Source organism: Oncorhynchus tshawytscha, linkage group LG06, assembly GCF_018296145.1.
Source record: "Oncorhynchus tshawytscha isolate Ot180627B linkage group LG06, Otsh_v2.0, whole genome shotgun sequence".
Taxonomy (NCBI): domain Eukaryota; kingdom Metazoa; phylum Chordata; class Actinopteri; order Salmoniformes; family Salmonidae; genus Oncorhynchus; species Oncorhynchus tshawytscha.
The window spans coordinates 14,622,200-14,649,970 of record NC_056434.1 but is presented as its reverse complement, the minus strand read 5'-3'; the positions used below and the strand labels follow the sequence as shown (position 1 = coordinate 14,649,970).

The 27,771-nt window shown below is 41.9% G+C and overlaps 1 protein-coding gene across 6 annotated transcripts; it reads left to right on the top strand.

Annotated features, from left to right (window-relative positions):
* Positions 1 to 531: 531 nt before the first annotated feature.
* LOC112252076 (polypyrimidine tract-binding protein 1) lies at positions 532 to 27,678 on the top strand. Of its 6 annotated transcripts, none has more exons than XM_024422992.2 (16): positions 532 to 679; positions 1,448 to 1,501; positions 7,246 to 7,273; positions 15,245 to 15,308; positions 15,441 to 15,613; positions 15,831 to 15,977; positions 18,219 to 18,377; positions 18,454 to 18,564; positions 18,755 to 18,944; positions 20,288 to 20,368; positions 20,640 to 20,776; positions 22,977 to 23,010; positions 24,250 to 24,342; positions 24,454 to 24,670; positions 24,845 to 24,922; positions 25,081 to 27,678. In XM_024422992.2, exons 1-16 carry the CDS (start codon positions 672 to 674, stop codon positions 25,211 to 25,213), a joined length of 1,707 nt encoding a protein of 568 aa, XP_024278760.1. In that variant the 5' UTR covers positions 532 to 671; the 3' UTR covers positions 25,214 to 27,678. The 6 variants fall into 6 exon arrangements, with proteins under 6 accessions (XP_024278760.1, XP_024278761.1, XP_024278759.1 ...); XM_024422993.2 differs by having other exon boundaries at positions 7,243 to 7,273; positions 18,755 to 18,932; XM_024422991.2 differs by having other exon boundaries at positions 7,243 to 7,273.
* The last annotated feature ends 93 nt before the right edge of the window (positions 27,679 to 27,771 follow it).

The following is a 27,771-nucleotide window of genomic DNA, read 5'->3' as shown; positions in this document are numbered from 1 at the left end:
CACAGGGTAGCTTATGCACTGACATCGGTTTTAAACAAATTCCCGACTGTTTTTGTCTTCCCAGTATCTCATACATTTGCCAAGGACATGCTCACAGATTTAGGCCTACATCTTACAAAACAAGAACGACTTTGTGCCTATAGGCCCAGCTGTAGGATATTCGTTTTTTTGGAAATCATAGCATGCCAAGTAATTTGGATAGATAGAAATTTACTGACATGGACATAATTGATAGCATCTTTGTCCTTTATTTTTTCTTTAGGCATATGAAGAATACTTGATTGTCCATTTCCCTTACAGTCGTTCAGGGTACCTTGCAGAACGGTCTCTGAAAACATATACGCAGTTCCATCACAAATTAATCCTGCATAAAAATTATGAAAATGCATAAACTAATTTCATCATCATGCAGAATGGATTTGTAACTGACCATTTACAATCAAACTTAAACTTAGTTTGAGACCGCCCCTCTCTGGCAACTTTCGTCTTATCCTATCAGCGCAGCGCCCACTTCTCGTCTCAAACGCCCACAACTTTACTAGCTAGCTAGGCTAATCACGTTTCGTTTCTCTGTTCTCCGCCATTTTGTAAGGGTATAAGAAAAGTCGACCAAGCAAAACAGACCTGATGGTCTAATCAAACTGTGTAACTATCTAGTTTTGTGTTGTGCAATGGACGGGTAAGTTCAATGTAGAAGTTATGTTCACGAGAAAAGAGCTACAAACGAATATGCACGTATTTAACTAAGTAATTATCTGTAAATTGCTATATCCTGTAACGAAAATGAGCGGTGTTATATTTTGGTTGCGATGGAAACATGGTAAAACTGCTTTCTGTGTACCCGTTATAGACCCACTAATGTTAGATCGTTGCTTTGGTGTTTTAGTTAGCACCAGCAGGCTATATGTGTGTTTATTTTTTAAATTAACATTTTACTTTTTGTCTGAATTCAATTGTTCTGTACCGTTATCCTATAAAAGCAAGACATTCAAGCAACTGGTGCATATTGCGTGGACTGAGCACTGTAGTTCTGCTCATCTGTGTTGCCTTTTGCGCATGTTGTAGCTAGCCACTGCACTGAACATTTTGAAACCACCTGTGGCAGTGCGATGTTACTTAACTAGCTAGGACGTTCTCCATCATATTCTACCTTATTGTCTAGCGAGCACAGCAGACTGTTAAATGACTGACAATTTAACTATATATTTGCTCGCTTTAGTTAAGTCTTGGCAACAACGTGGCTATGCATCTTGTTCTGAAGGTCAGTTTCTACTGCAGAGATGAACAATATTCTAAACTTGAACATTTAAAAAAAAATGTTATTAATATTGCTAGACACATCGTTATGCTAGATTTGCAGCAACTTGAAGTTTAGGTCAAGTGAAAAGACAAGATAATGTGACTTAGCTACCAGGCTTGTTATTAACGCCACATTTCTTCCTTCCAGCCGTCCAGAGACTGATTTGTATCCCATGGGATCCACTTACGTCACTGAACTAGAGTAAGTCATTATTTAAGTATATTTTATAAATGTACGGTACCAGTTAATTCGTTGTGAATATCTGATAATAAACCTTTAGTTTTTTTGTGCGTATGTTGGAATACATTTTTACATCTCATTCTTGTAGCATTGTGAGATGCTCATTGTTGATGCCGAATAACCCCCATAAGGGTGGTGAGTGTTGATCCGGTTTCTCCGCATGCAATGACTTGGTGTGAGCATTGAGTGATTTGACCTGTAATTTGAGCTGTTTCATTGTCTCGCTCATCCTCCCCCTTCCCGTCAGTTTATCCTTTATTAGTCTACTTAGTGTCAAGACTACTCTGAAAGCATGTCAATTTGACATGGAAAATAGTTTTGTTTTCCAATAGGTTTCAACATGTGGTAAGTATTTATTTTTGTGCAAAAGTTGCCTGTGGGCATCGAAACCTCAACTTATTTTTCATGGCTGCAGATATTTGGGTCTGGGGAGTTTGAGGGACATTTTGGCACACAATTGTCCTAAATAACAGTGCCTTGTCAACGCTGTTTTCAGCCAGTGGTAAAATGATTTTAGTGAGCACAAGTGGCTAATCTGTCAAATGTTGATTTAGGAAGGGTTGGAGATGGGAGGAACCTTGAGGGAGCTCTTAGGCTGTGTTTCCTGATTGTAGCTCATGAGAGGTTAATCTTCAACTGACTGTCGGCGGGGCCAAGGTCCCAAATACGACTAATATTTCACGGGCAGAGCTGTGGGAAAGGGAATGTTTGCACTGTTTTCTCTATTGGCCTTTAACATGAGGGTTATCAAGGGAATGCTTTTAAATAGACTAGGATTGGGTGGTATCCAGATGGTTTAATACCGTCCCTGTACCATATTGGTGTGTATGGTATTACCAGCAGTGCACACAAGGGACAATATTTCTTTACAAACTGAAAAAACGCTAATATAAAATGTACGTATTAAACAAATTTGGGCAGCATGGATTTTGGTCAAGGAGGGGATTGTCTCTGCTGTAATCAAGAAACTTGCTCTTGCAAGCTAGCCACTTAGCTAACAAGTTGGCAAACCAAGTGCATAGCTGGAGCCAATTTATTTGGCACATCTTAAATAGTTCTAAGCAGTAGTGTATCAATAAACAGTTGTCTTGATTTTCATATAATGATAGGTCTATATTCATTTTTTACATGCTTTCTTGTACATATTATGTACATTAAACATGTGAATACAGTTGGAAGTGGGGAACCATTTGACGATCTCCCAAGTTTTCATCAGCGTTTTATGTCCACTTGGTCTCGTCTCCTTCTGTGCTGTGTGCACCTACCCCATTTTACACCAGAGATCTGAATACAGTGATGAGATGCTCATGTCTGCCCTAACAATGGGAGTCGTTGTCCCAAAGGCGGGAAGGCAGGTGACAAGCATGGGTCCAAATAAACTCATAGAAACGCACAGTTTGCTTTCGCTTCGCCTCTTCCTCTTTGTTTACACACACCAATCCCTTCCCCATGCCACTCACAACAACAAAGATCAGATCACTTCCTCTATGACAAGCGGTTTCAACTCGCTATTAGTGCTTGAGTTCGGTCCAACAGGATCAGTCATATGGACAACGAAACACATTGAGACAATTTACTGTACTAGAGGAGACATCAACCTTCCTAACAATACCCTTTTTATGTCTCAACTCCTCAAATTGTGCACAGCGCAGACACTACTCGGTTTTTCACATACTGCTAGCACCATTTTAGCCGAAGACTGTTTAGTCTGTTTTGTAAATGTGCAATAAGCATGAAGCACAATTATATCAGAACAAAGTGGACAGGCTAGCATGCTGTTCCAAACAATTCAACTGTTATGTCTTGTTAGTTAGCAAGTGGATCCAAATTGGCTAAACTTGCATGTGGACTTGTGCGTGAGTGTTTGAGACCTGTTACATTTTTTTCTAGAATGCCTGCTACAAGAAGTTAGTCATTATTAGTGAATGTGCATTATGTATGGTTCTGATAAAAAAAAATACTAAAGGAATTTTCATAGACATACAGTTGAAGTTGGAAGTTTACATACACTTTAGCCAATTACATTTAAACTCAGTTTTTCACAATTCCTGACATTTTATCCTAGTAAAGATTCCCTGTCTTTAGTCAGTCAGGATCACCACTTTATTTTAAGAATATGAAATGTCAATAATAGTAGAGAATGATTTTTCAGATTTGATTTCTTTCTTCACATTCCCAGTGGGTCTGACGTTTACATGCACTCAGTTACTATTTGGTAGCATTGCCTTTTAAATTGTTAAACTTGGGTCAAAAGTTTCAGGTAGCCTTCCACAAGCTTCCCACAATGCTTCCCAAAAAGTTGGGTGAATTTTGGCCCATTCCTCCTGACAAAGCTGGTGTAACTGAGTCAGGTTTGTAGGCCTCCTTGCGTATGCTTCATACGCTTTTTCAGTTCTGCCCACAAATGTTCTATGGGATTGAGGTCAGGGCTTTGTGATGGTCAATACCTTGACTTTGTCCTTAAGCCATTTGCCACAACTTTGAAGTATGCTTGGGGTCATAGTCCATTTGGAAGACCCATTTGCTTTTAAATTCCTGACTGTCTTGAGATGTTGCTTCAATATATCCACATCATTTTCCTGCCTCATCATGCCATCTATTTTGTGAAGGGCACCAGTCCCTCCTGCAGCAAAGCACCCCCACAACATGATGCTGCCACCCCCGTGCTTCATGGTTGGGATGGTGTTCTTTGGCTTGCAAGCCTCTCCCGTTTTCCTCCAAACATAACAATGGTCATTATAGCCCAACAGTTCTATTTGTTTCATCAGACCAGAGGACATTTCTCCAAAAAGTATGATCTTTGTCCCCATGTGCAGTTGCAAACCGTAGTCCGGCTTTTTTTGGTGGTTTTGGAGCCGTGGTTTCTTCCTTGCTGAGCGGTCTTTCAGGTTATGTCGATATAGGACTCGTTTTACTGTGGATATAGATACTTTTGTACCTGATTTCTCCAGCATCTTCACAAGGGCCTTTGCTGTTGTTCTGGGATTGATTTGCACGTTTCGCACCAAAGTACATTCATCTCTAGGACACAACACGTCTCCTTCCTGAGCGGTATGACGGCTGCGTGGTCCCATGGTGTTTATACTTGCGTACTATTGTTTGTACAGATGAATGTGGTACCTTCAGGCGTTTAGAAATTACTCCCAAGGATGAACCAGACTTGTGGAGGACTACAATTTTTTTCTGGGGTCTTGGCTGATTTCCTTTGATTTTCCCATGATGCCAAGCAAAGAGGCACTGAGTTTGAAGGTAGGCCTTGAAATACATCCACAGGTACACCTCCAATTGACTCAAATGATGTCAATTAGCCTATCAGAAGCTTCTAAAGCCATGACATCATTTTATGGAATGTTCCAAGCTGTTTAAAGGCACAGTCAACTTAGTGTATGTAAACATCTGACCCACTGAAATTGTGATTCAGTGAAATAATCTGTCTGTAAACAATTGTTGGAAAAATAACTTGTGTCATGCACAAAGTAGATGTCCCAAGCGACTTGCCAAAACTACAGTTTGTTAACAAGACATTTGTGGAGTGTTTGAAAAATCAGTTTTAATGACTGAAACCTAAGTGTATGTAAACTTCCAACTTCAACTTTACCTGGAAGCCAGACCAGTGATTATTGAAAAAAAAGCAGGTTAAATGATTTTGATAAAATAATTACATTATTAGTGGGGTCTTATGGTTGTGGAAGGCTTATAATTTAGGTATAATTTCGCAAGCCCTGCATTCATTAGATTATTCCTGACTATTTGAAATGCAGTGCATTTGACCTTTTTAATTGTACAACAAAGCTTATTTAGAAACAGTATATAATGTTTTTAGATTGTGAAGGCACTAAGTATTCATACCCCTTGACTTATTCCACAGTTTGTTACAGCCTGAATTCAAAGTGGATTAAATATTTTTTTTCTCACCCGTTTACACACAATACCCCATAATGACAAAGTGAAAACATGTTTTTAGAAATGTCTTCAAATTGATTGAAAATGAAATTCAGAAATCTCATTTACAAGTATAGATTTGTCATATTGTGTGATTGGTTATTGTCCTGCTGAAAGGTGCCTTCAACTCAGTGCCTGGTGGAAAGCAGACTGAAGCAGGTGCTCCATTCAGTTACATTTGATCCTGGAAAAGGACTGGGGAGTTTAACGATTACAAGCATACCCATAACATGATGTAGCCACCACTATGCTTGAAAATATGAAGAGTGGTACGCAGTAATGTGTCGTATTGGATTCGCGCCAAACATAACACTTTCAGGACAAAAAGTCAATTGCTTTGCCACATTTTTTGCAGTTTTACTTTAGTGCCTTATTGCAAACAGGATGCATGTTTTAGAATAGTTCTATTCTGAACAGGCTTCCTTCTTTTCACTCTGTTAGTTAGGTTAGTATTGTGGAGTAACTACAACATTGTTGATCCGTCCTCCAGTTTTCTATCACAGCTATTAAACTCAGTAACTGTTTTGAAGTCACCATTGTCCTCCTGTTGAAATCCCTGAGTGGTTTTCTTCCTCTTCGGCAACTGAGTTGGGAAGGACGCTGGTAACTTTGTAGTGACAGGGTGTATTGATACCATCCAAAGTGTAATTAATAACTGTGTGGTTGAATCTGTGTTTGGAAATTGACTGCTCGACTGAGGGGCTTTACAGATAATTGAATGGGTGGGGTGAGGTATTCATTTAAAGAGAGAGATGAGATGATGAGGTATTCATGATGAGATGAGGTATTCATTTAAAAATCATGTTAAACACTTTTATTGCACAAATTGAATCCATGTAACTTATTATATGACTTGTTAAGCAACATTTGTCAAATTATATAGGTTTCCTATAACAGGGAAAGCCTATGGAAAAATGTTATGCCGTTTTTGGATAAACAATAAAAATAAGGTGTGTGTGGTAAACACACAGGATTAAGAGATATTATACATTTTAATGTGATAATCTTCATCAGCTAATGGAACTTTTTGTGAATTTTTAAGCATTACTGTAGTATAAAAAACAACTCTCATAAAAGCTTCATTCATAATGTTCATATTTAACTGCCTGCTATTTATCTCATAGAACAAAATGTATATAAGGCTCATAAGCCTGTGTTAACCACAGACCTTATTTTCTGCGTTTTATTACAAAACCCTATTCTTTCCCCATTTAATTTTGCCCATAGCAATGGTTGAACAAACCAGAGGTAAATCATTTCAGTTTTTTAGGACCACACACTGACAAGCTGTAAAACTTCACTGAATCTAGTCAAAAAGGGACCATGCAGAACATTAGTCATTGACTTCAGTACAGGCCTAAGTGCTGAGTGTAGGTGATTTTTGCATACGAGTAAGGAAGTGTTTGGTCTGAACTCAGCCTTTTTTATCTGATGTGACATCCAGCTCTTATTTAACAGAACAATATGTATTGTTGGCTAGGCAGCCTGTATAGCTCCTGTTTGAGGTTAGAACCTGGGACAATAAAACAAATATTGAGCAGCCTCATTGTGCAAATGTTGACTGACTGGCTTTTCCAACTTTTCTGCAACTGATAAACTAATCTAGTTGGCTAGCTGTTGCTTTTTCTCTACCATTTTGGGGATTCTTGAATCTTTACTACACAATAGTGAACCTCTTAGTTCCTTAACCCTAGATTTTTGGAGTTTCAATTTTTCATCTATACTGCTTCTAACATTCCTGTCTTCTCTTTTCTTCACAGCAGTGTCCATGATATTACAGTTGGTACAAAGGTAGGCACCTCTTTTCTCCTTTTTCCTCTTCGACATTAGTGGTGTGGCGAAAAATCAATAGTTATATCGTCCAAGATACTGTGCTATGGATCTACTTTTCAGCATTTATTTCTGACTAATCAACTCATTTTCTCATGCTCTCTTGTCTCTCTGCAGCAGACATATAGAGAGCAATATGTCTAGAACATCAAATCACAATAAAACCAGCAGTATCGAATCCCAATACATATCGAATTGGCACCTACGTTTCGTGATAATACCGTATTGTGACGTCCCTGGCAATTCCCAGCTCTATTCAACAAGGTGTTTGACTAGGTCTTCAGATTAGGATGATTTATAGATGTAGCAGTGTGCTGTGCAGGATTTACAAATTGTAGCCCAGTTGTTTCTAAGGCTACATTTAGTCCTGTCATCTGGATCATTGGGGTCACACAGCCATGCCCAGTGTTGCTGCATCAGAAATGAAAGAGTTCAAAGAAGCTAGCATAAGAAGGCACGCCTACAACCAGTTTGGATCTGGCAATGGGAATATTCTGTTGCAAAGGTTGTGGTTTCTAGTCCCCTTACAGGTTCCTTTGTTTGTATGGTAGTTGGCTATTTAAACAGTGTTGTGAAGGAGGCATTCACAAACTAGTAGTAGATACAATTAATGTTGCTTGTTTTGTTACATTTCGCTACACGTCAAGTAAGTAAAGCACACAATGCCCAGTCACTGGTAACCAGTTGCCAAGTTTAAATCTCTGAAACTGTTTGCATCCGGTATGGTGAGAACATTGCTGTTGCTGTGGAAACGGTAGGGTCTAATTATTGGTTGTCTTTGGCATTGTGGCTGGAATACTCTCTGTGGTGTTTTTGTGTTCCCTCTCTGGCTCCTCCAAGCCCTCTTCTCTCTTTAGGGACTTCTGTCTCATCACTGATTACGTCAGTGCATGTCCCACTCACTTTTAGCCCCTCTAATGCTGTACCACTCGTATGATGGTCTCATCCCTCCCTTGAGACCCTTCCCAGGAAAAGAACAACTTTAAACACACACAATATCCCCTGTTGGAGCCCTGCAGTCTGTGGGCCGGGGCTAGCTAGCTTGAGCAAAAGCAGATGTTTCTAGATGGTGGAAGTTTGAACGAGTGCAGACACGCAGTGGTAAGTGCTACCTCGTCTCCCTGATGTTGAGTGGCTCCTCCAGGATATGTGGGTTTGGGATAGCGATCAAACGCTTAGTGTTCCTAGCTCGGCGTGTTAGTCGTCTGTGTTCTACAACACTGTTACCTCTGTCTTCCAGTTTACCCTTTAAAAGCTGCCCCACAGCAACCGCATTCCCCGTTGCTCTTTTAGATGGATAATATTCTGTGGTATGTTCCTTGCCACGGGGACCCTTAGCACAAAGACAGATTCTCACAGGTACCACATGTGTATCTGAGAAGGCTATTTTGTTACGCACAAGCCAGCGGGAACCTTAAGATGGGGGTGGTGGTAATATGGAGTGGTTTATATTCACAGGAAAAGAGAGCAGTTTACTGGAATATGGGTGTTTTTTCCATCCGTTTTTTAATTGCCTCTTGGTTCCTGTTCTCCCCCGAGGTGTGTCATTACAAACTGCCGGCCTCAAAGAATGGCCTGTTGACTGTATCAAAAAGGCCTGGAGGGTCTTGGATGGAACTAATTTAGATGGGTACCAAATGGTGTTCCTTTACTGTTAGGCTTAGTTAGTAATATTGTAAGAAGGCAAGTGCAGTATTTAGTTAGTTGGTTTATTCAGTGGATCAGTGGTGGTTAACGGTGGTTATCCTGGAGAAAATTGTAACCCTTTTACATGATGTTCTTGAAATGCCACTATGGAGGTGTTATCTACTGTTTTACTCGTCAAATGCCCTTTGGGGCTTTTCCATCGGCTAACTAAAATCCTATAACGTTGCATATTGTTCGCTTACTCTTTTAATCAAATTGGTGTGGGGAATGGGAAATTTAAAAAATACTATTTACCTTGGCTGTGTTGATGTCCTCTATTGCATTCCTCAAGGATGGGAGAGGGTGGGGGCATGGGGATGAATGGAACCTATTCAGCACATGCAAATATGTTTCCCCCCCATTTTCTACATGCATGTTGTTCCTTTGGCCTCTGTTTCCCAACGCAAGCTAATTAGGAAAAATATGGTAAAGAGCCTGTTTTTGATCATTGCAGTCGCCATTAGCAAACGTTGTTAGGTAGCCAGCACATCCCTAGTCACGTCCTCAGAGCATGTGCAGACCAGCTGGTTGGTGTGTTTACGGACATATTCAGTCACTCCCTATCCCAGTCTACAGTCTCCACATGCTTCAAGATGGCCACCATTGTTCCTGTTACCTTAGCTTTCTTGGGAAGAGACTAGTCAAGGATCAAATCACCCTACCTGTCACTCAAGACCCACTTCAATTTTCTTACCGCCCAATCGGTCCACAGACGATGCAATCGCCGTCACACTGCCCTGTCCCATCTGGACAAGAGGAATACCTATGTGAGAATGCTGTTCATTGACTGTAGCTCAGCATTCAACACCATAGTACCCTCCAAGCGCATCATTAAGCTCGATGCCCTGGGTCATTGGGTGCTGGACTTCCTGGTGGGCCGCCCACAGGGGGTGAAGGTAGGAAACAACATCTCCACTTTACTGTGGGGCCCCACAAGGGTGTATTCTCAGCCCCCTCCTGTACTCCCTGTTCACCCATGACTGTGTGGCCATGCACGCCTTCAACTCAATCATTACGTTTGCAGATAACACAATAGTAGTAGGCTTGATCACCAACAACGACGAGACGGCCTACAGGGAGGAGGTGAGGGCCACTGAGTGTTGTCAGGAAAATAATCTCTCACTCAATGTCAACAAAACAAAGGAGATGATCGTGGACTTCGGGGAAACTGCAGAAGAAGCACCCCCCTGTGCACATCGATGGGACAGCAGTGGAGAAAGTGGAAAGTTAAGTTCCTCAGTGTACATATCATGGACAAACTGAAATGGTCCACCCACACAGACCATGTGGTGAAGAAGGCAAAATTGCACCGCCCACAACCGCAGGGCTCTCCAGAGGGTTGTGCGGTCTGCACAACACATCACCGGGGGAAATCTACCTGCTCTCTAGGACACCTACAGCACCCGATGTCACAGGAAGGCCAAATATTATCAAGGAAAACAACCACCTGAGCCACTGCCTGTTCACCCCGCTATCATCTAGCAGGCGAGGTCAGTACAGGTGCATCAAAGTTGGGACCAAGAGACTGAAAGAAGCTGTTTATCTCAAGGCCATCAGACTGTTAAATATCCATCACTAACACAGAGGCTGCTGCCTACATACAGACTTGAAATCATTGGCCACTTGAGTAAATGGAGCACTTGTCACTTTAATGATGCCATTTTAATAATGTTTACATATCTAGCATTACTCATAGAATACAGTATATACATGGGCTACGATGCAATAGATATCATTTGCCGCTCTGTCATTGCTCATCCATATATTCTTATTCCATTCCTGTACATATATTTGTGTGTTAGGTATTTGTTGTGGAATTGTTAGATATTACTGCACTGTCAGAAATGGAAGCACAAGCATTTTGCTACTTTCGCAATAACATTGCTAACCATGTGTATGTGACCAATAACATTTGATTTGATATACGTTATGAGCTAGATTTAAACTCACGGCAGCCCAGACCTAGTGGCTCCAAGAGGCAAAGCATTGAGTTGCCGTTCTTAATTAACTTTTTTTTTTAGAGGCGTCATAGCTGGTTTCGCAAATATTGTGTGCAGCTTGATAATTGCTGGGAGAAATGTACACCTAGCTGTTGGTCCGAGGAGAATCAGCCTTTTCTGTATTCAGGCTAAAAGTCAGGAGTTTGGTTTGGCCTAGCAGCTCACCTCACCTGGTGCCACAGGCTAGGGTTCCTATGGTGACGGAGTGACATTCAAGGCTGCCCCGGTAACGGCCCCATTCTTGAGGTGTAATTGTCTCCTGCTCGCCTGTTAACTCTTAAAGTATGTTAAAAAAATCTCACCTTTCTAATCTATTTAATTTATGCCTTCGATAAGATGGCTCCCTCAAACTTCTCTAACACAAGTCACTTCATTAACATTTGTAAACCTATTGCCTCAGCACAGCATTTTGAAACATTGCTGCTTAACTGAGTTTTCTGACAAAGGTGCCTGTTCTGATCGTGTAGATTTATTTTATAGAACATAATATTTAATGGGCTTAACACTTCACAGCCCAATACATAAGTTTTAGTCTAATCAAAAAGTGTCTAGGAGACAGTCTGGCCAATTGATTGCAGTAACCACGGGGTCTGTTTGCATTTCAAATTCGGGAGGTGTTTAAAAATGGAAGTGTAAATTAATTTACCTGCAAAAAAGCAGAGGACCATTCACACAGACCTGATACCTGTATTTTCCTGTATGCAGGATTCATGACTAGGTCTTTAGGTGGATTTCAATTAGACATATATTTTTTTACCCCCTACCCCTTTCAGATATACAGTAAGCTGGTATAAAAAAAAAAAACGGACATGGTAAATTAGTGGAATTTTGGTCTGTCTGTGAGAGGGATATTAGTGGCAGACAAAGCCTGCTCTCTGACTTGCCTGCCAGCCCTGCAATATCCTATTTAAAGTGTCATCTATAACAGCACCAGGAACATGCATTTAGCTACTAAGCCTCTTTTTAAAGACCTTTACCCACACTAGCTCCCCTGCCCCTCATGTATGGTTTTCATTGAGTCCCAACCTAGTGGAATTTGGAGTGGCTGGTGGGGGAGAGAGGGCATTCTGTTGGCGTCTCAGCCCTGCAGAAGTCTGTTTATTTGTGTACTCCGGTGATCACTTGAAAAGAGCTGGCTAGTGGACGGTGGCTAACTTTTTCAGTTTCCCCTTTTTGTTGATGTTATATAGAGGACAGCTGGTGTGCAGCCTCTTTACACATGTTGTAAAGTATACTTCACTCTACCTCCCAATTTTATAGGGTCTTGAACATTTGAAGTCGGAAGTTTACATACTTAGGTTGGAGTCATTAACTCGTTTTTCAACCACTCCACAAATGTCTTGTTAACAAACTATAGTTTTGACAAGTGGCTTAGGACATCTACTTTGTGCATTTTTCCAACAATTGTTTACAGAAAGAGCTTGGAAATTTCCAGAAAATTATGTTATTTTATTTTTTTATTTTATTTCAACTTTATTTAACCAGGTAGGCCAGTTGAGAACAAGTTCTCATTTACAACTGCGACCTGGCCAAGATAAAGCATAGCAGTGTGAGCAGACAACAGAGTTACACATGGAGTAAACAATTAACAAGTCAATAACACAGTAGAAAACAAAGGGGGGAGTCTATATACAATGTGTGCATGAGGAGGTAGACGAATAATTACAGTTTTGCAGATTAACACTGGAGTGATAAATGATCAGATGGTCATGTACAGGTAGAGATACTGGTGTGCAAAAGAGCTAGTAAATAAATAAAAACAGTATGGGGATGAGGTAGGTGAAAATGGGTGGGCTATTTACCAATAGACTATGTACAGCAGCAGCGATCGGTTAGCTGCTCAGATAGCTGATGTTTGAAGTTGGTGAGGGAGATAAGTCTCCAACTTCAGCGATTTTTGCAATTCGCCACAGGCAGCAGAGTACTGGAACGAAAGGCGGCCAAATGAGGTGTTGGCTTTAGGGATGATCAGTGAGATACACCTGCTGGAGCGCGTGCTACGGATGGGTGTTGCCATCGTGACCAGTGAACTGAGATAAGGCGGAGCTTTACCTAGCATGGACTTGTAGATGACCTGGAGCCAGTGGGTCTGGCGACGAATATGTAACGAGGGCCAGCCGACTAGAGCATACAGGTCGCAGTGGTGGGTGGTATAAGGTGCTTTAGTGACAAAACGGATGGCACTGTGATAGACTGCGTCCAGTTTGCTGAGTAGAGTGTTGGAAGCCATTTTGTAGATGACATCGCCGGTTGAGGATCGGAAGGATAGTCAGTTTTACTAGGGTAAGCTTGGCGGCGTGAGTGAAGGAGGCTTTGTTGCGGAATAGAAAGCCGACTCTTGATTTGATTTTCGATTGGAGATGTTTGATATGAGTCTGGAAGGAGAGTTTGCAGTCTAGCCAGACACCTAGGTACTTATAGATGTCCACATATTCAAGGTCGGAACCATCCAGGGTGGTGATGCTAGTCGGGCATGCGGGTGCAGGCAGCGATCGGTTGAAAAGCATGCATTTGGTTTTACTAGCGTTTAAGAGCAGTTGGAGGCCACGGAAGGAGTGTTGTATGGCATTGAAGCTTGTTTGGAGGTTAGATAACACAGTGTCCAATGACGGGCCGAAAGTATATAGAATGGTGTCGTCTGCGTAGAGGTGGATCAGGGAATCGCCCGCAGCAAGAGCAACATCATTGATATATACAGAGAAAAGAGTCGGCCCGAGAAATGAACCCTGTGGCACCCCCATAGAGACTGCCAGAGGACCGGACAGCATGCCCTCCGATTTGACACACTGAACTCTGTCTGCAAAGTAATTGGTGAACCAGGCAAGGCAGTCATCCGAAAAACCGAGGCTACTGAGTCTGCCGATAAGAATATGGTGATTGACAGAGTCAAGCCTTGGCATGGTCAATGAAGACTGCTGCACAGTTATGGCTTTAGAAGCTTCGATTACGCTTATTGACAAGATTTGAGTCAATTGGAGGTGTAGCTGTGGATGTATTTCAAGGCCTACCTTCAAACTCAGTGCATCTTTGCTTGATATCATGGGAAAACCAAAAGAAATCAGCCAAGACCCCAGGAAAAAAATTGTAGACCTCCAAGTCTGGTTCATTCTTGGGAGCAATTTCCAAATGCCTGAAGGTACCACGTTCATCTGTTCAAACAATAGTATGCAAGTATAAACACCATTGGACCACGCAGCCGTCATACCGCTCAGGAAGGAGACTCATTCTGTTTCCTAGAGATGACCGTACTTTGGTGTGAAAAGTGCAAATCAATCCCAGAACAACAGCAAAGGCCCTTGTGAAGATGTTGGAGAAATCGGGTACAAAAGTATCTATATCCACAGTAAAACGAGTCCTATATCGACATAACCTGAAAGGCTGCTCAGCAAGGAAGAAACCACAGCTCACCATCTGTGGGTCACCATCTGAGCAGTCTCCAACCCCCACTAGTAACCACCCGGGGTTGGCTAGACTACGGGGGTGATGTACCGCCAGGCCAGTGACTGGTTTCTGTTCCCCCTCCCTCCCCCGCCCTCATTCTTGCAGTTTGGCGACCAAGAAATGGAGTTGTTTTTCCCCTTCCCTCTCTGGTTCTCTCACTAAAACCTATGCCAGTACTGTGACCCCCAACACCCATAGTTGCGTGCATGCACATACAATGCATAGGCAGTGGGGGTAGGAGTTGAGTGGGACAGGGTGTGACCATAGAGGACCTAATGAGGTTACAAGTCCTGTCATTGGATCCCCATCAGTCTGCATATGGTCCCATCTATGCACATTCCTCTCTGCTTTTGTCTGCGAATGACGTTGGTATGTTGGCCTCACCATTTGGTCATCTACTTGTAGCTCAGGGGTGGTCCTAGAACCTTTCCTGTTAGCTAAGAAGCTGACCCTTTCCTGTTTTCCTGTTCCCATTGTCACAAGGCAATGCCTGCTGGCCTGTGTTTGACTCAATGGGTCTCCTGTTTGAAGGCAAGGCTGTTGAAGGATCATGACTGCTAGGCTATCTATTAGTTTAGGCTGTGATGGTGACGACCTGTGACTGGGACAACACGTGCCATTGTCAATATCTGTCTCCCCATTGTTTTGCAAGGTCAAAGTGGATGGTTTACTTAGTGGCTATTGTTACGTTTCTTTATTGTTGCCAATGTACATGGGAAGTTGTTTCTCCCTTTTCCCTTCATAAGTTCATGCCGGTGGGGAGATTCTGCATTGGTCTCAACATCATGTCCTTTCCCCTTTGCAGAGAGGATCAGACGAGCTTTTCTCCTGCGCCTCAAACGGACCCAATATAATGACCTGCGCAGCAGGTTAGTTTTAAACGCTATTTTTTGTTAGTTCATTTCTTTGATATTGATATTAAAACAAGCATCACCACTTCCAACACATCTATTTCTCCAAAAGGATGTACATCCAAACTGTGCTCTGCATTTCTTCCACAGCCAATGGCAATGACAGCAAGAAGTTCAAAGGTGACATAAGGAGCCCGGGCATGCCGTCGCGTGTAATCCACATGCGCAAGCTCCCCGACGACATCAACGAGGCTGAGGTCATCTCCCTGGGCCTGTCTTTTGGTAAAGTCACCAACCTGCTCATGCTCAAAGGAAAAAACCAGGTAAGTGTTCTTGCATGCATTTCTATTCCAGAACTAATAGACCTGATTAAAGCCCAGGGGCTACAGCAAAATTGTGAGATGTCTGGGGGGTCCCCGAGAAGAGGTTTGAGAACCACTGGCTCATTAGCTCTAGCAGGTGGTAGTAGCAGCCGCCAAGTGTTATCCAGAAAGTGTTGTTCAGAGATGTTATTCTTTTTGCTTTCTCCTGTGTGTCCAGGCCTTCGTAGAGATGAACACGGAGGATGCGGCGCAGGCCATGGTCAGCTATTATGCCTCTGTGACGCCCGTCATCCGCAACCATCCCATCTTCCTGCAGTACTCCAACCACCAGGAGCTCAAGACTGACAACTCCCCCAACCAAGTGGTGAGTCATGTTCATGTAGTGTGCATCCTTCTCAACTTTTCACAACCCTTTATCTGCTCAGGTGTACTCTTGTGGAAGGCCATAAGAGAAGTTGTAGGCCTACATATGGACTTGACTCAAGGACTCTTCATTAAGATTGTTTTTTGTTTTGTTTGTAGGAAGCGCTGAGCAAAGACTGAGGCTTAGAGCCAACATGAAGTGGGTTTCCTCTTAAGAGATATTTTGAACCGGCCATGGAAGCTATGGGCTCTAGCTCTCCCCTCTTTCCTGTTTTTCAGGGCCAGAATGACTCATTTGGGAACTGTGTTCTTGCCAGGCCTTGTGTGACTGCACAAGCAAACCACCTGTCTACTTGTCAGCATCGTAGCTGACAACAGCCAATCAGAATTAAGATTTTCCATGTTAGCGAAAAGGGAGCTGTCGGCATTCAACTGCTAATTTGTTAAACTTCTACCTTCTTTTGCAGTGTGTTTCACAAGCTTAAAGGCTTGTTTACCTTTCCCTGCATATCTTGTGGTTGAGTGTGTAGTAGTGTGTACTATGCGCCCTCCAAATGAGGCACTCCCCTGGGAGGACTGCATGCCAATGGTGACCAATAGAAGCCACAGCTGTGCTCTCTCTGCTCCCCGCTCAAATGACTCCGCTCTTAGTCTTATCTGCTCATTGACCCATACAGTGAACATAAACACTGCTGCGGTGCACATGAACATTCCAAGATGTTTATGTTGCTGATATGAAGTTTCTCTCCATGGGGTGTTTTTCTTCCCACCAGGTATATTACACTCACAAATAGGCCCCAGAGTTTCCACTGATGTGTATACAAACATGTCATCTCCCCCCTCCCCCTGTGAATGTCAAGCAACTAGGGACTTGGGCTATATTGCTAACCTGAGTTTATTCCGTGAGGCGAAACTTAAAGATCTTAACTTATTTAAATGTTTTGTGTAGAACACAGATGACTGTCTTTGGTAGAGGTCGACCTAAGGCATGGCCGATTTTAATTAGGGCCGATTTCAAATTTTCAGAACAATCGGTAATCAGTGTTTTTGCAATTACATCGCACTCCATGAGGAGACTGCGTGGCAGGCTGACCAACTGTTACGCGAGTGCAGCAAGGAGCCACGGTAGATTGCTAGCTAGCATTAAAATGATCTTATAAAAAAATGATAACTAGTGATTATGTTAACTACACATGTTTGACGTTAACTAGCTTGTCCTGCATTGCATATGATCAATGCGTTGCCTGTTAATTTATGATCGAATCACAGCCTACTTTGCCAAACGGATGATTTAACAAAAGAGCATTTGAAAAAAGCAGAATCGCTGCAGGAATGTACCCAACCATAAACATCAATGCCTTTCTTAAAATCAATACACAGAAGTTTTGTAATTTTTTATATTTTTAAACCTGCATATTTAGTTAAAATAAATTAATGTTAGCAGGCAATATTAACTAGGTAATTTGTCACTTTAATTGCGTTCATTGCATGCAGTCAGGGTATGTGCAACAGTTCGCAACGAGCCAAGCGGCCCTAACTTGCCAGAATTTTACATAATTATGACAACATTGCATGTTGCGCAATGTAATAGCAATATTTAGACTTACGGATGCCACCCTTTCGATAAAATACGGAACGGTTCTGTATTTCACTGAAAGAATAAACATTTTGTTTTCGAAATGATAGTTTCCAGATTTGACAATAATAATGACCAAAGGCTCATTTTTCTTTGATTTGATAGAGCAGTCTGAGCGGTGGTAGGCGGCAGCAGGCTCGTAAGCATTCATTCAAACTTAGCAATGCTTGTATCAAAGCACTGTTTGACTTCAACTAATGAGATTAGGCTGGCAATTCAAAGTACCCATTAGAACATCCAATAGTCAAGGTATGTGTTTTTGCATTATTTAAACCAAATTGAGCATGTTTCATTATTTGAGACTACATAGATTTTATTTATGTATCATATTTATTTTAAAATATAGTGTTCATTCAAGTATTGTTGTAATTGTCATTATTACAAAAATATATACAAATCTGCGTATTTAATTTTTTTAATTACATTTTTAATTTTTAAAAAATTGTTGTTGGCTTTCTTTGGTCCTCCAATAATTGGTATCGGCGTTGAACAATCTAAATTGGTCGACCTCTAGTCTGGGAGTCACGTCAGCTCTACTCGTTACATTTCTACCGGAGCTTTTCAACTCTTCCACTGAACCACCCTCCTCTGTTCCCCTCCCCACAGAGAGCCCAGGCGGCACTGCAGGCGGTGAACGTATTGCAGACGGGGGGCATGCCCATGGCAGGGGTGGATGCCTCAGCCGGCATGAGCGGGGCCAGCCCCGTCCTGCGTGTCATAGTGGAGAACCTCTTCTACCCCGTCACCCTGGACGTGCTGCATCAGGTAACACACTCATTACATGTATGAATGTTTAGGTCTATGTTTGTATTCCCCCTGACCATGCTGTCGTCGCTCACAGATCTTCTCCAAGTTCGGAGCGGTGCTGAAGATCATTACTTTCACCAAAAACAACCAGTTCCAGGCCCTGCTGCAGTACTCTGACAGCCTGACTGCTCAGCACACGAAACTTGTGAGTGGCACCCTCTACCTGTCACAATTAATACACAGCACTTCATTGTATTCTTAGATCCTGACTTGAATGTGTTAACATTTTGAAAATGGGAGGGAAAGGAATACTCTGAAAGACGAATGGGCAAATCCTGGATATTTGGACACTTTTATGGATAGTTTAATGTTGAAACTGTTGCCCTGTGTTGAAGTCTTTAGATGGGCAGAACATCTACAACGCCTGCTGCACCCTCCGCATCAACTTCTCCAAGCTGACCAGCCTGAATGTGAAGTACAACAATGACAAGAGCCGGGACTACACGCGTCCCGACCTGCCCACGGGGGACAGCCATCCCTCAATCGACCACCAGGCTATGGCTGCAGCCTTCGGTGAGTACTATGGTAAATATGTTTAAAATACCTCTCGTCCTTTCTCGCTTTTCATTTAGACACAACTAAACAGGTGGGGAGCTACACTATATGACCAAAAGTATGTTGGCACCACCTCCTTGAACATCGCCTTCCAAAATCATGGGCATTAATATGGAGTTGGTCCCCCCTTTACTGCTATAACAGCCTCCACTCTTCTGGGAAGGCTTTTCACTAGATGTTGGAACATTACTGCGGGGACTTGCTTCCATTCAGCCACGAGCATTAGTGAGGTTGGGTACTGGTGTTGTGTGCTTTGTGCAGGCCAGTTCTTCCACACTGATCTCGACAAACCATTTCAGTATGGACCTCGCTTTGTGTACAGGGGTGTTGTCATGCTGAAACAGGAAAGGGCCTTCCCCAAACTGTTGCCACAAAGTTGGAACACAGAATCCTCTTGAAGGTCATTGTATGCTGTAGCGTTAAGATTTCCCTTCACTGGAACTAAGGGGCCAAGCTCAAACCATCAAAAACAGCCCCAGACCATTATTCCTCCTCCACCGAAGTTTACAGTTGGCACTATGCATTGGGGCAGGTAGCGTTCTCCTGGCATCCGCCAAACCCAAATTAGTCTGTCGGACTGCCAGACGGTGAAGTGTGATTCATTACTCAAGAGAATACATTTCCACTGCACTAGAGTCCAATGGCAGAGAGCTTTACACCACTCCAGCTGACGCTTGCCATTGCGCATGGTGATTTTAGGCATGTGTGCGGCTGCTCGACCATGGAAACCCATTTCATGAAGCTCCTGGCGAGCAGTTATTGTGCTGACTTTGCTTCCAGAGGAAGTTTGGAACTCGTGTGTTGAGGACAGATCATTTTTACGTGCTTCAGCACTCAGTGTTCCCATTCTGTGAATTTGTGTGGCCTATCACTTCGCGGCTGTGCCGTTGTTGCTCCTAGACGATTCCACTTCATAAGAACGGCACCTACAGTTGACCGGAGCAGTTCTAGCAGGGCAGAAATTTGACGAACTGACTTTTTGGAAAGGTGGCATCTTATGACGGTGCTATGTTGAAAGTCACTAAGCTCTACAGTAAGGACATTTTACTGGCAATATTTGTCTATGGAGATTGCATGGCTGTGTGCTCAATTTTATACACCCGTCAGCAATGGGTGTGGCTGAAATAGCCAAATCTACTAATTTGAAGGGGTGCCAACATACTTTTTTGTGTGTGTGTATATATTGTATATGGCTGACCCATGTACCTTTTCCCCTGTACAATAATTTGAACATTTGTTTGTATAATTTACAATAAATTGATCAATTCAAGCAATTGATTAACACTCCTCTGTATCCACGTGTTTTTCTCAAGGTCCTCCCGGGATTATCTCGGCCAACCCATATGCGGGAGCTCACGCCTTCCCCCCAGCCTTCACCATTCAGCAAGCTGCAGGTTAGTTTGCTCCTCCTCTGACGCTCGGCTCCTGACCAACATGGGATTGTACATAAGACTTTTTCACTATAACTTTACATTTAAAGGGGAAAACTGTCCTCATCTACTACCATTGAGTGGCTACACTGATTACTTTGATACTTTTGCAGACCTTGACCTATGAGCAGGTTAGTGTCAATTGTGCGGCTTCCTGTCCAGCCGTTTATCTGTCAACCCATTTCGAAGCTTGTTCACTGAATTGTTATCCCGCTCCATTTGCTTCCCTCCACAGGCCTGACGATGCAGGGGGTTCCTGGAGGCCTGGCCCATCTGACCATGCCTGGGGCTGCAGCAGCTGCAGGCAGAATGGGCTTCCACCAACTCACCGGTGGCAACTGTGTTCTGCTGCTCAGTAACCTCAACCCAGAGGTTAGTCCTGCCTTGCCTCACTCTCGCACCCTGGTGGCCCAGGTCAAAGGAGTCTCCAGCTGTGAGCTTCTCTGTAGATGTGGGTTTCCTTCCTATTTCCTACCCTGTTCCCCCAAGTGTGCACTTGCTCTCTCTTCCTTCATGTGTTTTTAAAGGAAGTTGATTGTCATAAGTCTGGGTTACTCAACACCATATTTCATCCTGCCAGGTACTTCCTTTTAAATCCATGAGAGGAAGTGAATGAGTGCACACTTTGGGGAAAAGGGTAGAGAATTGGACTGCAGCCAGTTTGTGGAGAGAGCTGCTTCAGTGGGCCCACATGAAACATGCCAAGTACATTGATGGCTGTGTATTATATGCTGGCACTTGGCGTTAAAACATTTATGTTAATGTACCACGTCTATTGAAAATGTTTAGAATTCTGCCCCCCCTTCTCTCTCTCTCACACACACACACACACACACATTAAGTCATGCCGAGGTGATATACAGCAGCATAGAGCTGGAGCGATATTACGATAGCATCTTCTGACAGCCATGATTGATGGTAACGACCTCATGATGTGACCGACAATGGTTTAGCTTAATTCACGGTAGCAGTGCAAAAATGTTTCTCTGTCGGATGCCTGAGCATTTAGGCTATTGCCTAAACTTTTTTATTTTTTAAATAACACACTTCTCAACTACCTTGTCTAGCTTATTACCCATTATTCTCAATGACAGCTTTATGAGAGAGAACAAACAACTTATTTTTCTATTGTTTCGTGAGGCAAATAAAGCAATTGTTTAAACGGTAGACTGTTTCTATCCAGCCTATAACCTAACTCTCTACGGTAAGACACTAACTTGTCATATTTTGCTCTTCCACCAGTAAGGAACACTAGAACATCTTTACCATTACCTGCGCTTCCAGGCTTTTTGTCATGATTCGTCCAGTTGCATTCGATTTCGCGCTTTTGACCAATTGTCATTTTAGCTTAGTTTAAATTTATTTAATAAAAGAAAAACAAATTGGGGGTGGCTAATGTATTCCACAAGGTTTTATGGGCACCTAGTCACGAAAGGACAAAGGATGAAGTCGTCCAACCCTAATATAGCACCCCCCTTTTCCTTTGTCAACTCCTTCAAGAAGGCATTGCATACAAGTCCAGTGTAGCAGAGCTCTTGGTTTCTTCTTCCCTAGTTTTTCCCCTCTCACTCCTGTTGTACCATCCCGTTACTGGTGTTTCACAGGCAGAAGATACATTTATGTTGCCTCATTCAATCATTATTATAATTCTAAATATTGGCACGTTTTCTTTAAATCAAAATGCAGATTAGCTGTTGCGCCCTTCTCATGCATACGAACTATAGTATTTACCATCCAGGCAGTAGGACCTACATACTGTACATAAACTGTGTGGAATTTCTATTAACGTTCAATTTCTCAACATAATATTACCAGTCCCTCTTCATCTACTAAACATGATACACGTTAAATTGTTCTTTGAGAAATCATTCCCGTAACCTATCACATACATGTAGAGCCATTTTTCATCCAATTTAGAGCCAACATTGCTTTTATCGTTTGCATGGCCTTCAGCTTAAGCCCAACCTACATTTCTACAATCCTTAATTTAAAGAGTGTATCTATTTATGTTAATGCCAATGGTACACTTAAACTCAGACAGAATTATAGAATACATATTGTCTCAGCCACTCGTGTATCATTCCTCCTAGTTTCATTGTAGGTTCGGTGATCTTTACATCATTTAAACACTTTTTAATGCACATTCTATGCTGTATGGAACACTTCATATTTCTTTGTATACTGACCTTGTTTTGTTTTTTACCTCTTTCTTGTTTCTCTCTGTCCCCATTCCCCCTATCTCACCCTCTTTAAAAAAATAAATATATATATATAACCTTTTTTTTTGCCAAACTGACTGCACGCCCTATGTATCCACTTTCTTTCTCTGAACCATTACACCACATCTTCAACACACCACATATAAACATATCCACTCATCTCTGCTCATATCATGTTGTTACACCCCCCCCCCCTTCCTCTCTCCTGTCCAATTTATTAACCCTCCTCATGATCCAACCCCGTGGAACTGCCTCCGCTGTGGATGATATGTTGAACCTCCTCCACTCTCCTGCCTCCGATCTTTTTCCTGTCCCTTCCTCCCTCCGCTGCCTTCCTCTGCTGTCTTATAAAGAGAGTTACGCCCCAATGCCTCTTTATTCTTTTCGGTATGTTGTCATTGGCACCTTTTTAAAAAAATTATTACTACTTGTTTGTTCAGTTCTATTTTTCATAACCAGTTTGTTTCAAATGTTTTGAGTGTCTTGTTTTGGTTTCATGCGTGTTGATTTGAGAAACTTGGTGGAAAAGTTGCAGCATTTTCAATGTTTGTGTCCACAGGCATAGCAAATGTTTTAAAGGAATAGATTGGTCAAAAATGTTTCCTTATCTGAAATGTCTATAGTTGATATGGTTTGAGTCTGGTCGTCAACTTCAGCCAAATTGGTAAAGAATATAAGTCGACCTTAAAAGCAATGCAAATTTTGTGCCGATCTCTTAAGGCCGCATTTTTAGGTCCCACGCTATATAGATATTGCTGACTAGTCTCTTTAATACTATTGACCAATTTCATGACCTGAGAACCTAGGAATAATTGTTTTTATCAGAGTTTACTGTTCTCTTAAGCACAGTGGAAATTTCAAATGCACAACCTGCAGTCTTGTATTGATAAGAATATCTTGTGGGAAATTCAGTGAGATGCTGTAACTTACATGAGATTTTATAATTTGTCTGTTCAGTCATAGCTTTCATGGTAAATTTGCATGCTGGATTTTTTTCATTTTGCATGCCCTTTTTACGAACGCTGTGTCAATTGCTTTTGGTTGATGGTCAGAGTACATATGGCAAATTTTGCATTGTTTAGGATCCTTATTCTTATTTCTGACTCGGCCCCTGTTTTTTTGTTTTTGTTTTTTTTAACCATTAATGGTCTTCAGTTTTCAATGTTATTTACCAATTCAACAGGGTGGGGTCACTTGGTAGACACACGTCATTTCCTCCTTGATAAACTACATAAAACCCTCATTTTCCCTTTTTCCATCCAAGTGTAGCTACGTTTCGCAGTTCCAATTCCTTGAGTTTATTTAAACCGATGTCCACACGGAAGTCTACTCTTTTTGATGGACATTTATGGTGTAGTGAAGTCACACAAACTGTACCTCTGAGTAATTCACACTAGTGGCCATGATGCAACATTTTAATGATCAGTGGCTTTAGTCTCTCTTGCTAGAATGCATTTCACCCCCTTCTCATTTGACTAAATGGAGGAGCATCTTGATTGTGAACTGAAGTTATTCATATACACAAGCTTCCCAATGGGGCCCAGATAGGTGTTAAAATCTTAAAGGTGCTCAAAGACATGGTTTCAAACAGTTGTTGTTCTCTCCCCATCCTAAATCTGTGTGAAGGTGTATATGGTGATGTAATGAGAGTGAAGATCCTGTTCAACAAGAAGGAGAACGCTCTGATCCAGATGTCTGATGGGACTCAGGCGCAGCTAGGTAAGGCCCAGCTAAACTTTATTGGAAAAGTAGTGCTAAACAAAACCATATGTAGGGAGCGATGTACATCTTGGATTAGAAGACTCAGTGCTTAACCTCTGCTTCCAACAGCAATGAGCCACCTGAATGGCCAGAGGCTACACGGGACAGCGCTGCGAGTCACCCTGTCCAAACACACCAACGTTCAGCTGCCCCGTGAGGGCCACGAGGACCAGGGCCTGACAAAGGACTACAGCAACTCCCCTCTGCACCGCTTCAAGAAGCCCGGCTCCAAGAACTACTCAAACATATTCCCTCCCTCAGCCACCCTGCACCTCTCAAACATCCCGTAAGTAGACTGGAGGCGTTTCTGCTGCAATGAGCCCACTGACTCTTTCGATAGCTGCTAGTCCTCAGGTACCACTTTCATGGTACGGGAAAAACTCAGCCAATAGCTACAGGATGTCTTGGTGAACTACTGCTAAAGTCTTGTCAAGTTTTACAATTGTGTCTTTCTTTTTAGTCCCTCTGTGGTTGAGGATGACCTTAAGATGCTGTTTGCGAGCTCTGGTGCAATGGTCAAGGCCTTCAAGTTCTTCCAGTAAGTTCTTTTCCCCATTTCAAAAAAAAAAAAAAACGCATATTATTTTCTATCTGGTTGTATGGATGATATTTTAAGGAATGTCTGCATATCGGACCGTATGTCAAAAGTTTTTTTTTAAAGTCTGTGTATCTGACTGTTGGTGCATTGTTTTTTAGGAAAGACCGCAAGATGGCTTTGGTCCAGATCGACTCAGTGGAGGAGGCCATCGAGTCCCTTATCAAGTTCCACAATCACGACCTGGGCGAGAACCACCACCTGAGGGTGTCCTTCTCCAAATCCACAATCTGAGGGGGCAGCCCAAAACGCTACTGCTAACGGGCCGTAGTGAGTTGTGGTGACTCGGCTCTTCATAGTAGCCTCAACCACAGAATTCACATACATCATTCCTAGTATATGATATTTATATACACAAAGCTATATACATTGACCTATGGAAAAAGTAATTTAACACCTGGTTTTACTGGGGTTTTACATTCTTAGTTTTCTATTTCTATTATCTTGCCTTTTTGAGGTGAATGAATTCCTTGCTCTGTCTCTCTGCACAGACACAAGTAGTTTACACTTGCCTTTCTGAGTCTGACTAAAGACACTCGCCTAGCCTAAACTTCAGCCTACTGGAAAGTTCCATTTGCCTTTGGGGTCCAGTACCACTAGGCACTGAGGTACTTCTGTGATGCCTCATGTCCTCTTTGCCTTCTGATGTTTTCTGTGCCTTACTAAAGAAGTCTTACGTCCTTCAAATTTATATTTTGGGCATTTTACAAGATAATTGTTTCGGCCATCTTCCCCCTCTCAAACCCTTTTGTTTGCAAAGACCAGGTTTACAGCTGATTTATGGGTTTACCATTTTGTATGAAATGTATTACAAGGTTGTCCATTCCCCCCCCATATATCATGGTGTCTTTTCTAATATTTTTTTTGACTTGTTTTAAAGCGCCCTCTTGTTTTAAAAGTTGAGAACTAGTTGCAAGATTCAATCCACAATGCTATATATACATACACACCCACACGCCAGTACAATGGGTTATGTGATTCATATTCCTAGTCTTGTTTAATGTATCTCTAGATGTAGGTTGTTTAGAATTTTCTGAAATGTATGCAATCATTTTTTACAAATCCAATATTGGCCACAATTGTTATTCCAATATACTGTTGGTTGTAGACAGGTCTTCGTCAGTGGTTGCCTTAACCACTGTGCCTTTGCAAAAGGTCTATTGGCTGAGCTTTCCTGATAAAAGTGTATTGTTTGTGATTTTTGTCCTAATTGCTTGCCTCCCTGTGATGCAGTGACTGTTTGATTTAGTACATTTGTACAACTTCTGTCATACACTTCAGCTCAAAACCAAATGAGGCTTTTTTGCAAGTTATTGTAGCTAACATGAGACTCACCGCTTTATTCATAGTTCACTACCAGTATGGGAGTCTGCCCGCACATTGTTGCACATTTACAAGGCTCTTTTGAGTCTTACACATATGCAGACTATTTGCGACTGATCTATGAATTAAGCTTCTCAGTTCATCATTCATCTTGGCATTAAACTGTCATATCATTTACAATTGCGTCTAAGAACGAATGATGGTAATTTTACATGTTAAGAAATGTGTGAATATTTTCAAAAGTCTGTCACGCATAAGTGTTCACAAAGGCCTTCTCATGAGGGGTTAGTAGACTTATGTTACAGGGCTGTAACTTACTTCATTCAGTCAATGCTAAAAGCGGCTATATGGTACCCTCTCTGTCATGGTAGTCTAGGAACTGGACTCGTCTGGACAACGTGCCTCTCAATTTGAGATCCATTTAGCAATTTTTGGACAGGTGCTTTTCAAACGTTGGGGCCTTTTTTTGGTCTGTTTAGTTGTAATGAATGTATATGTTTCTGGCTTACAAGCCCGCAGACTTGTAGGAATTGCACACGTCAGACAACTATACGTCAGCAGTGACTCTATACGCTGGCTACATTGATGGAGATGTTGTAGACCACTTGTGAATAGTTATTTGAAAGGTCGGTATTAATGCATAGATATTTCACTTGTGCATCATTTTCTGTTGGAAATGTTGAGTAAGTGGTTCTTTTAATTTTTCACAATTTAGTTGTGCATCAACTCCTCAGTTTCTCCCAATGTTGACCTGGTGCAAAAGCAATAATAGAATTTCAGGGTCATAGGGCTCAGCTGTTTTGTTCAATCACTTGAGGTTCCTTGACCATATCAGTATATTACATGCTAACCTATGCATGGACTCCAATGTAGAAGAATCACAATTTCTAGACAACTCAACCTGACTTAAGGATAAGTGACACTTGCTTCTATATCAATATGTAGCATGTGTTGACAAAGCCCTTTTACGTACTTTGCATACCCCAGGCCATAGCAAGAGTGGGTTTACCAATTATGCAAAATTGCAAAGCATTTAAAATAATTATAACCTCGATCACTAAAGATGCCAGATTTTCTTCAAGGTGATGTTGCTTGCTGGGGGGGTTGGGATGAAAAGCTGTGTATAATGATTTTCTTTTTTTTTTGTACCACAAAAAGTATCTATTCAGAAGCAATATAGGTTTTATATCAATGAAACATTAATATTTTGATTATAGCTTGGGACCATTCTTGAGCCTCTCAGTTAAGTGTCATAGAAAACAAATGACATTTGTTTTGTAACACAAATGTAAATTATTTTGTCATTGTGTAGTGTTCTGTATAGCTCACACTTTCCTGGTTCTTGTGCCTTCAATAAATATTTTCTCTGCTTTTTACTTGTCATTTCCTCTTTAGGTTCTTCACCTGTTTCTTCTTTGTCCCGCAAAGCATTTGATCTATAAAGACGGCTCCCATTTGTTTCTGGGCTA

Bases quoted from the DNA above. Each gene is read 5' to 3' on its own strand.
- LOC112252076 (XM_024422991.2), top strand. The intron at 18,378-18,453 runs GTAACACACTCA...CGTCGCTCACAG, and splicing joins CCCTGGACGTGCTGCATCAG to ATCTTCTCCAAGTTCGGAGC. The intron at 23,011-24,249 runs GTATGTTGTCAT...ATCTGTGTGAAG, and splicing joins ATGCCTCTTTATTCTTTTCG to GTGTATATGGTGATGTAATG.